Source organism: Odocoileus virginianus, chromosome 11, assembly GCF_023699985.2.
Source record: "Odocoileus virginianus isolate 20LAN1187 ecotype Illinois chromosome 11, Ovbor_1.2, whole genome shotgun sequence".
NCBI classification, from domain to species: Eukaryota; Metazoa; Chordata; class Mammalia; order Artiodactyla; family Cervidae; genus Odocoileus; species Odocoileus virginianus.
Genome location: NC_069684.1, coordinates 48,118,934 through 48,135,352, shown reverse-complemented (window position 1 = coordinate 48,135,352; position 16,419 = coordinate 48,118,934). Strand labels below are relative to the sequence as shown.

Genomic DNA, 16,419 nt, shown 5'->3' with positions numbered 1-16,419 from the left:
AAAACCACAATGAGGTACCATTACACACCAGTCCGAATGGCTGCTATCCAAAAGTCTACAAGCAATAAATGCTGGAGAGGGTGTGGAGAAAAGGGAACCCTCTTACACTGTTGGTGGGAACGCAGACTAGTACAGCCACTATGGAGAACACAGTGTGGAGATTCCTTAAAAAACTGGAAATAGAACTGCCATATGACCCAGCAATCCCACTCCTGGGCATACACACCACGGAAACCAGAACTAAAAGAGACACATGTACCCCAATGTTCATTGCAGCACTGTTTATAATAGCCAGGAGATGGAAGCAACCTAGATGCCCATCAGCAGACAAATGGATAAGGAAGCTATGGTACATATACACAATGGAGTATTACTCAGCCATTAAAAAGAATACATTTGAATCAGTTCTAATGAGATGGATGAAACTGGAGCCCATTATAGAGAGTGAAGTAAGCCAGAAAGATAAACACCATTACAGTATACTAATGCATATATGTGGAATTTGGAAAGATGGTAACGATAACCCTATATGCAAGACAGAAAAAGAGACACAGATGTATGGAACAGACTTTTGGACTCTATGGGAGAAAGTGAGGGTGGGATGATCTCAGAGAATAGCACTGAAGCATGTATATTATCATATGTTAAACAGACTGCCCGTCCAGGTTGGATGCATGAGACAAGTGCTCAGGGCTGGTGCACTGGGATGACCCAGAGGGATGGGACGGGGAGGGAGGTAGGAGGGGGGTTCAGGATGGGGAACACATGTAAATCCATGGCTGAATCACATCAATGTATGGCAAAAACCGCTACAATACTGTAAAGTAATTAGCCTCCAACTAATAAAAATAAAGGAAAAAAAATTAAAAAAAAAATAATGGCAGCAGCTAGCATTTATTGAGTACTGCCCATGATGGGCACTGTGCTTGGCACTCTACATGCTAAAAAGGGCAGAGCCTAGACCTCAAGGGTGAACAAGATATAAATGTGTGGGTAAAGAGTTGGTCACTCCAGAGCAGACTAACACAGAAGGTGAAGACGAGAGGTGACAATATTCGAGTAATACCTGGAGGCAGCAGGGAGGCCAGGCTGACAACATTAACAGTTTTAGAACAAAGGAACAGCAGGAGATGGTGTTTGAAAGGTAAAGTGGGCCAGATTACCAAGTGTCTTGAATATCAAGCCATTTACTATACAGCCCTTATCCTGGAGCCAAATGGAGTCATGGGAGAAGACTGACAAGCAAACATTATTTTATAGCAGAGGTTTAAACTCACAGTCTATGTGTTAGATCCAGACCCGCAGGTGTGTTTGGTTTCACCTAGAGAATTTAAAAAAGCTATTCAGCTTTCTAGACAAGAAATGGGAACGTTCCCCCATCACCTACAACTGAGTCATTTCATTTACCCGTGTTGCCTGAGTGGCTGGGTGATCCTATTGAGACACTACTTTTATACCGTATTAAATATAAGACCATTTGAAGGGGGAGAAGATGATACAAGCAATGGGGAAACTTATTAAGTAGTTACTGCAAGAGTCCAGAAAGAGGCAGTAAAGACGTAAATTTAAAGAACGATTTAAATGGAAAAGAAAAGGAGCTGGGTCCAAGATACATGACAAATAAGAGATGCAGTAAGTAATCAGAAAATTTAGAGGGCAGGATAAAAAAGAAAGGCAAAGATGAGACCATCTGGCACAGAGAAAAGATAGGTAATCCCTGGATAATCCTCTGGGGCTCATTAGACACTTACATAAATCCTGGGTCAAGCATTTTCCATGGACCCTCTTACGTTATTGGAAGACTGTATTTCCTCTATGGTGATGAAGCTGGGCTTACCCTGCTCCCCTTAAAACAGTCATTCAAAAACACCATGATTGCTGTTTCTACGACCCTCCTTTGTCTGAGATTCACCAAAGAGCTAACTATATGATTTCCTAAAATCCTGCTGCTTTATCCTAGCCTAGCATCTTACGTTGGTAAGGGAATCCCACAGTGGTTACTCTTAATGTAACTTAATCCCCGATCCCACCCAAGAGACAGAGATGACTGCTGCACGGAAGTCACTTAGATTAGTTTCTCTGGAGACAAACTTAATACCAACTCTGTGTTGTTACCTTTCTCCCCGTCAGAAAGTTCTAGGTTATGTCCTTCCCTATTTTGGTTCCTGTGAGACAGGTAGACCTAAAGCTAAGTAATGCTGCCAATATAGACACAGGACAAGGAACATGTGTTGTCCTCTTTCAGATTAAAAGTTTTTTAAAGACCCAAGCAGTAGTAAAGGAGTAAAGAAATTATGATATTATTTCTAAAAACAAAAATCACTTCAATCTGAAGCCTTTAGTTTTCTGAACATACGACATCTCCGCCAACAGATTACATATACATATGTTAAATGAAGAAAAATGAATGGTTTATTTCCATATGGCATATCATGTTGCTAAAATCTGCTCATAAAGGGATCTTTGAATTATATACTATGATTATTTTCAATGTGAATAGATTAATTTTTGTAAAAATCTATCCAATACTTGATGTGCTACTTATTTAGAAAACAAAACATTCCCTCTTCTCCACATATGTAATAGTCTACTCTGAGTGGACTTTTATTATCAATAGCAGTATGAGGCTGGATCCTAATGCCTCTTTGAATTTGTATAGCATATATCCTCCTAAGGTTCTGATGCTAGGAACAGCTAAAGAGTTTAAAGAAAAGATAATGCAATCCTCCCAGGTTCCAGAACAAAGCAAGTCAGGGATGTATTAGCATTACTAGGTTGCTGGGTAAGAGGAGTTTGGATTCTAACATTAAAATAATGTCAGTGTATTATGGATATTGAGATAAAATTTCATCTTTTTCTAAAAACTAGGATACTCAAATTCAGTAAACAGGTAGTACTTGCAGTCAGACAACTGTTGGACTGAGGCTTCACACATATAGCCTCTTTCTCTGAATTTTTAATCACTGCATCTGTAATGTCATGGCACTCAGAAGTTACATAAAAATCACTGAATGAGGGGATAAGTGAGTGAATTGCTCTAACGTACAGACACTCCACATGTGATAAACTTTTTTCTTAAGAATCTAAGAAATGAACATAAATGTTTTTGATGCTTTTTGAAAACAGCAGAGAGGGGTAGAATGGGGAGGGAGGTGGAAGGGATGTTCAAGTGGGAGGGGACACGGGTAAACCTATGGCTGATTCATGTTGATGTTTGGTAGAAATCAACACAATACTGTAAAGCAATTATCCTTCCATTAAAAACAAAGTTTTCTAAAAGATTAAAAAAAAAACAGTAGATATTATACGTTTGATGACAGTGTGTCAGGTTCTAGGTTCTTTTTTTTACATAAGAAAGAACAGCAATGCTTCGGATACTAAGCTATTATTTTACTCAGCAAAATTATTCTGGCTTTGAAAACATTTCCCAAACCTAGAAAAGTTTCATTTATACATATTTCTTTATTAATAAATTAGATTAGTGTACATGTTTTTAGTTCTCTATGAGATTTTGTATAAATTATCTCATCTTAATGAAATAATGATGAACCTAAGTGTTTTAAATAAAACAACAAACACTTCCACTGTGCTGGTAATGGTTATCAGGGTCAAGTTCCACTGAAGACAGAGCTGAGCCATGCAGAAATGGCAAGAGAATGAAAGCAGAGAGAGATATGGCAATGAGACAACATACCATTATATTCTACCATAAACACAGTGGCAGAAAGTGTGACAGGCTGTAAGGAGATCTGTGAGGGGCGGAGTCACTGACAAGAAATGATAAATTTGGGAGAGAAGGACTCATAAGGAAAGCACGGTTATATGGAGGAACACAGGCTACGAGCCTCAGTGCCTCCTGAGGGCAGGAAAAATATCCGTGAATATTGTTTAGTTATTAAGGAATTATGTTCTGTATCCTCTGTTCACAAAAGTATGGACAAGTGTGGCAGAAGAGAGTCCCTCAAATGCCGTGAACTTCTGCTTCCTCACTGCATCTTCATCACCTGACACACGGAAGACATCCTAACACAGTTTCACTGAAAGCACGAAATAAACAGTGTTTGGATTAAAAAGAAGTTTGCGCTTAAAAGCAAACCCCCTATTACCTGAACTAAATTTACTGAGCTCAAAACTTCATTTTTAAGGTACTAAGGAAACAGTAAGCACAGTGATTTTCAAAGTTTAAAAACTTTTCCTGACACAGTTAGGCAGATTTTATTAAAGTATATTTTTTAGGATGGGGAAGGAGTATTCAGAAACAGTCTGTTTAGCATTATCATAGAAAAGTAAACTAGCATTGTCAGTCATATGCAGCTTTGGGGGTTTTAAAAACAGTACAACTTAACAGACCAATAGACTTTTAGGAAAGGGGACTATCGTGTATAAAAAGTAATTTCGCAGGAAGGACAATTTTAAGATGTACATAGCATAATCTCCATGGAGGAAACCTAGGAAAAACTGACATGAGTTTGAGGAAGGACTATTCCATTTAGTTGTAGTACAGTGTTAATTCAACAGTTAATTCCCCACCATAAATGTCCATTAAGGCAGGGAAGCTCAACAGGAGCACTCTGTCCTCCACAGTTTATATTTAAAAAAGCAAAACTAGACCATACAACAAGTCAGCTTGATTCAACTTGAAAAGAAGCAGTTAGACAGTAGTAAACTTCTGGCATTAAACCTAGATTTGAATATGGTTGTGACTTTGCTTTGATAATTCCCTGTACCAGAAGTCTGATGACAATAAAGAGAAGGAGTTCTGGGTCCAGTGTTATACTGTTAGATCTATTTAAAATCTTTTTTTTTACTATTCTTAAAAATTATGATACAAAAATTATATATACACACACACACATATAACATTGCCATTTTAACCATTTTTAGGTGAAATTATATTCATGTTGTATAACCACCACCAATATCTATTTCTAAAATTTTCATCACCCCAACAGAAACTCTGCACTCATTAAGCACTACTAAACAATTTTAAGGAAAAAATTAAGAAGAAAAGTCAGTTTATGGAGGATTGACTGTCAATGGCAATAAAAAGATCTACTTAAAATAAAAAGAATGACTATTTTATCTATTTTGTGAAGAAAAAAATTTAAAAAATCATTGTTGATAGTTGACTATAAACTGCAAGAAAGCAAGCTAGTAACATGACAGTAATTATCTTAGGACGCTCTCACAGGGTTTCATTTCCATATGTACTCTGTTGTCTACTTTGGCTTGGCTACATTTCCATCTTCTACTTGATAGTTTTTTATTTCAGTGATAACGCAGAATCAGAAAACAACAGATACAAATTAAAATAAAAGCTTACTTGGAAAAAATACAAGATGAGAGAAGAAAAGCCGTTAGCATCCTAATTCTCAGAGAAATAAACAGAATTAGACGGTAACTCCATAAGGCTGGTAACAGCATTTGAAGTCAGCATTTGAAGGCTGAGTCAGTATTTGAACTAAGGTTGTCACACACTGCTCTTTCTACTAGGCCAGGCTGCCTTTTGGAGGTGCTATAGTTTTGGTATGGTGCCCCCTGCCCCTGCCTGAACTTTAAACAATTGTATTCTCAAACAAAGGAGGATGGTCACTTTGATATCCTCTCCTGCTCTCTGTTTTGGTTTTGATTAGCTTAAATACTATTTAGAGAAACTTTAAAATTTTGAATTATTTGTAAAATTTGACTTAGTCAAGGAGTATTTAGTTTGTTCAAACCTAGGGCTGATAAATCCATTCAGTATTTCCAACTCTTACTGTATCTTAAAATGTTTCATTCATTGTTATAATGTTTTAAAGACTTTCAAAACACATTAGTATTAAGAAGAAACAGTAGTATTTTATCTTCTAGATGTACGACAAGAAACATAAGATTTCCTTACAAGAATGTAACTAATCTTATCTTGTTCATAATTCCCAGGCCTGCCAAATGAAAATTATAAAAGTATGAAAAATGGTGTATATAATACTTATTATACTGGAGGCATGCAATATAATTAGCTGAGGTATAAACATCATGATTATACATAGTGAGTCAAAGTTTATGCTAACTAAATTTCCCTGCTACGTTTGAGGCCAGAGAAAAATTCACAAAAGCAAGGCAATATTTAACATATATGTGCTTTCAAATTTCATCTTACTTTTAAAATTATATTTATATTAAATCTCAAATTTACCTCTGCGATCTCTATCCTTTTTGCAAGATCATCGAGAGAGAGACAGCTTTCATCAGAAGGCAGGTTCTCCTGTAGGCTATAGGATGCTTCTTCAGGAGAAAGATCTTGAAGCAAATCAGAGTCTTCCTCTTGGTTATCTTCATATGAGAGGGAATCTTCAGTATCTTTTAAGCATCCTTCTAAAAGGCTGTTCAAATAGTCGTCTGTCTCTTTACTGACTTGTTCTTCCTTATCTCCCTGTTCCTCTGGGGCCATATACACCTCTGGAAGCACTGTACTTAAATCAGACACTGGATTATTTTCACAAAGTACACTCTCAGAGCCCTCTGAGTCAGCCTGCCCCTGTGGTGATTTTCCATCACGCTCTGTGAGATCAGGTTGCTGCAGCCCATTTAATTCATTGTTCTCAAGTTGGTCTGTGGGCAACGCCTCAGAAGCATCCCGGAGTGGCAACCGGAGTTCCTTTCTTTGTGAGTATTTACCCTCAGATATCAATGCAGGAGGTATATGATCAGAGCCTGGTAAAATCAATGGCTCTGTCACTGACTGGCTGGAAACCTTAGGGTCTTTAGCAATGTGCTCTCTTTCGGCCACGTCTTGGCAGGCCTCTGTCTGAGCCAGCTGCAGGCGGCTGTCCTCCTCGGGAGTGTTCCCTGAGGAGTGGGGGCTGGACCTGCTCCCTGCCGACTCCGAGGGCTGGGCGTGGAGCTCCTGCGCGGCTTCGGCGCTGCAGAGTGGCTCCTCCGTGTGGCCCTTCCCTGCAGTTACTGGGAGGCTCCGGGGATCTGCCTGCCTGACCATCTCATCACAGCAGGGACTGCTCTCCGGGGCTTCTTCTTTACGTTGGTTCTCTTTTCCTGATTCCATGCCAAGACAAGTTTCACTCTCTGAAGATGAAGAAAAACAAGTGGTTTTAAGATTCAACACGGCATTTTGTACAGAAGGGAAGAGAAAGGACACGAATTGTACGGTGGGACACAGTAATACTCTGCACCTCTGAAATGGAAATTCTACCTGTTGGATTATAGCATCTTTAAGTAGAAGAAATACTCTAAACATTTAGTAAGTAATCCTTTAGATATAAAAATTAACAGAGATTATTCAAAAACATGTTAAGGACAAGAATATATTGCTTAGTCTTCATTATAATTGAAAAAAGTCATTTTTCAAAGGTTTAAAAGACATTCTAAACTTTATTAGCTGCATCTATTTAAACAAATATTTTAAATATTTTAAAGTGTGGGAAAATTATTTTCAGTATGTTTATGAAATATACTGTATTATATTGTAAGAAAAACAATACTGGTTCTGATCTACTAAGGCTAATTAAGGAAAATGCTGTGCTGTGCTTAGTCACTCAGTCGTGTCTGACTCTCTGTGACCCCATGGACTGCAGCCCACCAGGCTCCTCTGTCCATGGGGATTCTCTAGGCAAGAGTACTGGAGTGGGTGGCATGCCCTCCTCCAGGGATCTTCCCAATCCAGGGATTGAACCCAGGTCTCCCACATTGCAGGAGGATTCTTTACCACCTGTGCCACCAGGGAAGCCCAATAATCCTGGAGTGGGTAGCCTATCCCTTCTCTAGAGATATTCCTGACCCAGGAATCAAACCAGGCTCTCCTGCATTGCAGGTGGATTCTTTACCAGCTGAGCTTCCAGGGAAGCCCCTAAGGAACATAAATCTGTTTAATTTATTTAAGCATCATTAATAATAAAGTCCTTAATTAATATATTAGAAAATTACTTGTAACTTCTCAAGGGGAAGTAGTAACAGGTAGTGGTAAAAAGCAAAGCATAAGTCTTGGTACCAGGGAGAAATAGGTTTGGAATTTTGACATTTCTTTCAATTTCTATTTTAAATAAAATCAATTTAAAATAATTCCCTTTGACTTTAAAATTAAACTATTAAAAACTTTCACAAAATATATACTAAATGCATACATAAATTAGTAGATCACAGAGAAGCTTGTTCATGATTCAGTTTTTGGTTGATTGTGCTATGTCACTTCAGTCACTTTCACTTCGGCTAAGTTAAAAAGTCACTGACTCTTTGTGATCCTATGGGCTGCAGCCCACCAGGCTCCTCTGTCCATTGGATTCTCCAGGCAAGAATACGGGAGTGGGTGCCATGCCCTTCGCCAGGGGATGTTCCTGACCCAGGGATTGAACCTGTGTCTCCTGCCTTGGCAGGTTGGTTCTTTACCACTACTGCACCTGGGAAGCCCTTTTGGTTGATCAAGCATTCCTAACTCCTGGCATGTTGCACTTCATGGGGTTGCAAGGAGTTGGACTTAGCAACTGAACAACTATCACAGAAGTTTTAACTTTTTCTTTTTCTTAACTTTTTCTTTTATCATATATTATTTAATTTAAAAATGATGTAAATTAAGTAATATATGATGGGCCAAAGGTTAAAATCAAGGATGAAATATAGTGATGATTATATTATACCTGGTTTTTCATCTATTGGTACATCAATAATTACCAATTAGCAACGGTGGCACATACCATAACAAAGAAAAGGCAAGACTTAAATGCCATCTTCTGATTTCAGAGAATCAGGGAAAGAAACTGGCAACCTCAGCTCTGCACTGCTGAGCTCGTATTACTTCTCCCAACACCTTAAATCAAAGTCAGATGAGGAGAGGACAAGGAAAAAGAGGTCTCTTTGGGGGAGAATAGAGCATTCTTTCTTTTGTCCCACCCCAAAGAATCACTCAGGGAGATGGTAAAGCTCCACGAGATGGTGAAGGACAGGGAAGCCAGGCTTGCTGCAGTCCAAGGGGTTGTAAAGAGTCAGACATGAATTGACCGTTGAACAACAACAAAGAATCGTTCAAAGTTGGGAAGGCTGCAGAAAACCATTTTAATCCCCATTAGGTTGTCAGCTTCACCACTGAGCTTGCTGGTCTGCCTCTCTGTTAAGACGGGGGAGGTCTGAGCAAAGAGGGCCCCAGCTAGCTGCAAAGGGATCCAAGCTCTCCTCTCCAAGTTCCCAGTACCCAAAGGTTCAGAAGACAGCCCTCCAAACACATCCATGGTATTCAAAGAGTTAAGAGCATAAACACATGGCAGAGAGGCCCTCACAGCAGAGGAATGGGGTATGCTGTCTCAAGCTGAAGGTCAGTTACCTGAAGGACCACAAATGTCCAGGAAAGTGACTTGGAAGTAAGCTCCTCCTCACTGGGTCCTGCCGGAGCCACCAATGTCCCTATAGACTAGATTCAGGCCTATGCACTAATCTAGAGAGCTCAAAAGGGAACAGACCATGCACCCAGCCCCCACAGAGCTGGTGGACAGAGAAGGGCTTTGAATAAAATGAGATTTAAGTGTTAAATTTAGAACGGAATAGGACTAAGTCATAAAGAATCAAAATGAGATTATTTAATAGCTATAAATTACTGAAAAGTTAGAGAATCAGTCTGAGATGGCATTCTATTGTAATAGGGAAGAGCAAATTCTGACTCTATGTTGGATCTGTTTCTTTTATTTTAACCTTTGCTTTTTATTGCTTTTGTTATTATAATTACCATGGACAACTGTAAGCATACACAATGGCCTGCCACAGGGAACCCTGCCCCTCCAACCTGTTAAACTAAAGTACCTTTGTTAAGCTCACAGAGAGACATTCTGATCCTGCTCACCTGTGAAAGCCTGCAGAAAAGAAATTAACATAACCCCTCCACAAGACTGGTTATTTCAGAGATTTCTGCAAGACTTAGGACCTTTTTACTTTATTTCCTCACCTCCTTCCCATCTCTGTTCTATAAAAGAACCTAACATCCAGGATCCCATAAGATGGTTATTTTGAGACATTAATCTGCCATCTTTTTGGTCTGCTAGCTTTTTGAACAGTCGTATTCCTTGCCTCCAACATCTCGTCTCTGATGTACTGGCCTGTTGTGTGGTAAGCAGAGAGTGGGCTTGGACTCGGTAACAATACAACCAGAAAGTGAAGTGGCCGACTATAGTTACCAGACAAAACACAATCAATTTAAGTAGTTCCTAATGAAGCAAGATAACACCTAAGTGGTGTGTAATAAAGACTATCATCGGTACAATGTATTATTTATAAAATACTAGCCTGAAAACAGTTGCTTCATTCCACTATTAGAAACAATATAAAATACTAAAAAAATAGTAATTTAAGATGTAAAGGCAAAATTTTCAAACTAGATCAAGACAGTAGCTGTAATTTATGTGTGATGCCATATAAAGTATAAATGATGTTTTTAATACATATTCAGTCTCCAAATCAAACAAGACATATGCTATTTTATAATTTGTTGTATCAAATTATGCTTTTGGAGAAAAGCTTAAAACCTGTCTTGACTGGTTCTGCCTTAGTCTTCCATCTGTCTGATGTCTGCTCTCTAGGGGCAGCTACTTTTCAATTCCTTTAGCTGTTTCTGCTCATATTTACCCTCCATTTCTAGAGAAGATTTCCACTTTTATCTATTGACTTTTCAGTTTTAGAGACCACCTACTAACTTCCTACTAAGGAAGAGAGTTAGTTCTCATGGTTCTTTAGATTCCTTTCTCCCACAGTGATGTTTTCTTTCCCCTCTAGCTCCCATTACAATTCAACATAAATCTGGGGCAAATCAATATTCAAAGTTTACAGTACTATGGCTTTGTAAGTATTCACAAGATACCCAGACTGTATATTATGGCACATTTTTCTTTCTCATTTATGTTGTTTTCTTTTGTGTTGATAACAGCCTCATTACTTTGTTAAAAATAATTTTAATCTATGCATCTTTGAACTCTGACAGATAACTATGGCATAGGTAACAACAGATAATCTTTCAGTTTTAAGCCACATTCTTCTTGAGTCCCTGACCTGGAACTCCTTTCCAGGCTTGCTACACTAGTATTGTCCTCGAATTTCCTTTCCTAATGATCCTAGGAATTCATTTTGGCTCTATTTTGGAAACCTTGTTTTCTCCGAATCCCAGGTCTTCCTCTTTGTTTATTTTCTCTATAAGGACATTTCCTAAGAAAATGTCCATGGAAGGTAAACGTTTTAAGATTATTCACATCTGAAACTCTTTACTCCTTCACCACTGACTAAAACTTTGGTTGGGTAAAGTTTTCTAGGTTAGAAATCATTTTCTCTCACAATTTTGAAGACACTGCTGTATTGTCTAACTTCCAGTAGGGATTCCTACCTGGTAGAGAGGGGATATAAAGGTCTAAATGCTTCTTGCACAGCTTTTTAACTTAAATTTAGAGCCACTCTCTGTGCTTCTAGTTCCCAAACCCTCTCAGGCAGAAATGAACCTTTTCCTTGTAGACACTTAGTTTTCGGCTTTCTCTGGTATGTTAAGTTGGGCTTCCCTGGTGGCTCAGTGGTAAAGAATCCATTTCCAATGCAGGAGGTGCAGGTTCTATCCCTGGGTGGGGAAGATCCCCTGAAGAAGGAAATGGCAACCCTCTCTGGTATTCTTGCCTGGAGAATCTCATGTAGAGAGGAGCCTGGTGGGCTACAAACCATGGAGTTGCAAAGACACAACTGAGTGACTGAGCATGCATGGTATGTTAAGCCAGTTGTCACCCATCCATCTGCTTTCCAGCTTCCAACATTTTCTGGATGTCATATCTGCTGCTGGTTCCTTGCCAGTTCTGTCCTCCTGGCTTTCTGCCTTTAAGGGTCCCTTTGTGACATTTCAATAGCATTTTTTAAAAAAAAGTAGAAGTAAATGGTTGATCCACTATGTTTAACCAAAAATATATTCTGAATTTTCTACAAGCAGGTATTGTAGTATGAACTTATTGCCAATGTTTCTGTTAATACTAACATGAATTTCTGTTAACCAGCTTTCTTGAACCCAAAGATCTAGTAAGGTAAGTCTACTAATCCCTATTGCATTCACTCAAGACACACTAAAAAAAAAATTCTACTCTGATGAAATAAAAATGGAATTACAGTTGAATGTATGACATACTTAATAATACCAAATTAAAGAGGTAGTTCTCAAATGAGAAGTTGGACTTAGTTCTAACATGTGCTCTACAAACGCACATGCCTTTGAGTTACTCTCTCAACTCTCATTCTGCCATGAATTCTCTTTAGGGAAAAATTCCCCATGTAATTTATGGATGAGACTAAAGCATTCATGAATTAACATGTTTCTTACAGTTTCTCAATATCTCACTAATTATCATTGGGTAAAAACATTTTAGTGATATCAGGCTTGAAAAATAAATTTTCAATGTTAATACTTATTTTGGCAGATTGATGAAAAAATGTGCCTTAATTAAGTCTGAAATGTTGATAATAGTATAAATTAATACAACTTCTACAGAGGTTAATGCAAAACTAAAAATGTATACACTTGGTCCTCAGGGAAAAGCAAGTTAAAAACCATAATGATATGCATATCTACTAAAATGACTTTAAAGAAAAAAAAAGACTGACAATATTAAATGTCAGCAAGGATTTAAAAGCAATTGAAATTTTCATATATTGCTGGCAGGGTATAAAATGGGACAACAGCATTGTAGAACTGTTTGACAGCTTCTGATAAAGTTAAACATGTGTCTTCCCTATGACCCTGATTCTACCTTCAGTTCTTTTTACCCAAGAGAAATGAAAACATATATCAACAAAAACAAAAAAACAACTTCCTATCAGTTTTATTCATGATATCTCCAACTTGGAAACTACTCAAATGTCTATCAACAAGTATGTGGATAAACAAATCGTGTAAAGTTAAAAGAATACTACTCAGCAATAAAAAAGAATGTGTTAATGGTATATTTAGTCATAAGGGTAATTCTCAAAAGAAAGTATGCTGAGCAATTCTATTTGTATTACATTTTAAAACAAGGAAAACCTATCAATAATAACAGAAAGCACTGGTGGCCTGGGACTGGAGGTGGGAAGGACTGAGTATAATAATATTGGAAGAAAGATTTTGGAGTGATAAAAATGATCCATATTCTGACTGGGGTAGTAGTTATATGGGTGTACACAACTGCCAACACTCATCATATTGTACACTTGAGATGGGTACATTTTATTGCATGGAAATTGTACTTCAATAAAGTTGATTAAAAAGTGGGAAGAGATGGGACTTCCCTGATGGTCCAGTGGTTAAGACTCTGCTTCCAGTGCAGGGGGAAAGAGTTCAATCCCTGGTCAGGGAACTAAGATCCCATATGCTGTGTAGATAGCCAGAAGATAAAAATAAATCAAAGAATAATAAAGTAATTTAAAAAAAAAAAGTGGGAAGAGAATGATAAATGGAGAACTCAGGATAAGGACTACCTAGGGGCAGGGAAGTGAAGCAGTGATGGGATAGAAAGGAACACAAAGGTAGTTTTAACAGGAGGACTGACAATAATCTAGTCCCTCTGTTGGGTGTAAGGTTCACAGGTCTTCATTTTTTTAATACATTGTTATAATGTATATATGTGACATATTTTCACATATAAATATTACTTAATAAAAATGAATTAAAATATAATAAAAATACACGGGCCTCAAGGTCAGAAAACAGGGTTTTAACTTTGCAGTTCTGTTTGGATAAGTCATTTACCTTCCCTGAGTTTCTTAAAATGACTTAGCCTACCTTAAATCAGTTAAGAGGAAAAGATGAAACAATATACATAAAAGTACACTGAAAATATAAAGTAATATGTAAATAACTTGGAGACTTTAATCATGGTAGATTAATTAGAAAAGTAGCAATGAATAACACATAGAGAACATTAATGGAATACCAGCCACAGGGGGTAGTGATAACATGGGGAGGAAGTGGTGGAGGAAGGGTAATGAGAGCAGTGAGCATGTAGTTTTCTTACCTTGTGCCAGGTACTGTTCTAAACCTTAGTGAAATTACTAATTTAATCCCCATAAAAATCCTATGAGGTAAAAAATAACCCACATTTGGAGCTGAGCAAAGGGAGGGACAGAAAAAAGTTAAGCAACTTGTCTATGGTCACACAAATTTTTCTTTTTGGCCACACTATGTGGCATGCAGGATCTCAGCTCCTCGATCAGAGATTAAACCTGTCCCCTGCATTGGGAGTGCGGAGTCTTAACCACTGGATTGCCAGGGAAGTCTCTTAAGGTCACACAAACTTAAGTGGTGGAGAGAGGATTCAAACCAGACAAGTTTGATACCAGAAACAACCACACACAGACAAAAGCAAGTTATTTATTATATAAGGAGTTTAAGACCAAGACATACATAAAGAAAGAAAAGCAAAACTCTACACTGTAGAACATGTAAGATATTAGAAATAAGGAATATGGGGTAAAACAAAGAGAATATATTAAATACAAACCATTTAAAGTAATATTTTCATATTTCTATTTTTTTCATATTCTTTCTTACATTTCTCTGTATTTATTCATAGAATAACGCGTCTGGGTAGACTATGAGAGATTTGACATTTTTCTTTAAAAGATACTATTTTATCAGACTTGGCAAGATTTCTTTCTCTAGAATTTAGTTCACACCCTCCCCATAACATGGTTATTAATGAAATGTCTGCACTGTGGAATTTGATAATCCACACAACTTCCTTAGCAGAAGCATGCTGCAATTCAGTTAGAAACCAGAAGACACAGGTTCTAGTTGTGAGTCAAAGCACCAAGCAAATGGCTTATGTGTGGTATCTCAGTTTCCCGGTCTGCGCCACACATCCTGCGGCAGAGTCCAAGCTGGAAGCAGTGCCGAGCTATTGCTGGGCAGAGTCAGACTCAAACTTAGAATAGCCTTCTTCCCAATGTGCACAACACAGAGACATATTCACACCCAAACTAGTGACTGATTTGTGATGTATCCCCTAAAATGTTTATGAAGCTCATTATATTCTGATTTCCAACATAAAAATGACCAGAAAAGAGAGACAGGAAGAACAGAATATAGTAGGATTAACCTAAGGCAACCCAAATTTGCCACATAAGAGAAGAGGGGATAAAGTAAAGATCTGAGGGGGGAAAACTTAAGAGAAAAAGGCAAGTGAAATTGAAGGCATCATCACTGTCATTTTATCTCCTTAGGCAACTCAGTTAAGACATGTGACGCTGCCTGTTTAATATCACCATTTTCAGGCCCAGGAATATAAAGTAGTACTAAAATCATAATACATGGAAAAATAAATGCCCTAAAACACAGTTTTAAAAATCTATGTTTAGTTTCTAAAGTTTTTATAATGTACATACATTATTACTATAAGAAAATAAATTTCTAAAACTCTTAACTTTTGACATAAGACACAGTGATATAAAACATAACTATAAATGCTTTAGAAATAGATATATATAAAGTACCCCATATTAGCCAACAAAAAAAGAAGAGAATAAATTACCATAGATAAGCTATCAAGATACAGAGCTTATCTTGATAATATCTAGATTTACAGAAAAAAATTTCTGGTAAAGTTTGTAAAAAAATTGTTGGTTTTTATACAGAAAAGGATGCTTGAATACACTAAAACCAATTCCCTTTCAGAGCTTATTTGCACAGTCTTGTCATATTCTCTTAGACACATATAACCACTACAGAAAACATGTAATAATTTTATGTTTTTATAAGAATTTAGATTTTACAATTTCTACTACTAGATATCTAAAAATAGGATTATATGATGTTAAAAAAAAACACCTTGCTTTGCTATTTGTCTAGGAGCAGTATGTGCAAAAAAGCTCCTTCACAGCAACTCAGATGTAATACTTGTAAAATATTACATGAGGCAGGCATTTTTAATGTCTACTTCTAATTTAAAAACATACCCAGCTCTTTGGCTGTCGCTCCTCTTTCCTTTGGATCTTCAGTCACTATTAACTGCGTAAAGCATTTCCTTCCCAGAGACTTCTGGACAGCTGCTATCTAAAAAGTTTTTCAAAAAGAAAGGAAAAAAAAAAAAAACTTTGGGGGAAACTGTTGCATTAAGTTAGAAAGCTGAAAACAATTTGAGGAAGGTTTCATTATTTGCTAAACCAGTCCATACAACAAAACATGATACTCTACACTGTTCCTATAAACATTTTCAAAGAAAATCTCTTACCTTATCTTTGGATAAAAGAGGACTGTAGGAAAAAAGAGAGAGAGGAAAAAAAAGAATTAAAAAAGATATTATAGCAGCAAAATGCTTCCAAACAAATGTCACTGAAACGGCTGTAAAAAAAAAAAAATACAGCTTCTCTGGATTCTAATATTAGCACAGAACATTTCCACTGCTGAAACATTACCACTGGTTCACACAGTTCAAAGTGCAACTATATCAT

The 16,419-nt window shown here is 37.3% G+C and overlaps 1 protein-coding gene across 3 annotated transcripts in view; it reads right to left on the bottom strand.

The window, feature by feature from the left end:
* Positions 1 to 16,419, bottom strand: part of CNST (consortin, connexin sorting protein) — a 94,226-nt gene that overhangs the window by 11,994 nt on the left and 65,813 nt on the right. For all 3 annotated transcript variants that reach the window (XM_020915202.2, XM_020915201.2, XM_070474409.1), the window contains 3 exons: positions 16,200 to 16,221; positions 15,925 to 16,021; positions 6,176 to 7,062 (listed from right to left, as the gene is read on the bottom strand). In XM_020915202.2, the coding sequence (XP_020770861.2) occupies positions 6,176 to 7,062; positions 15,925 to 16,021; positions 16,200 to 16,221 (1,006 nt within the window). The remainder of the gene's footprint in view (positions 1 to 6,175; positions 7,063 to 15,924; positions 16,022 to 16,199; positions 16,222 to 16,419) is intronic.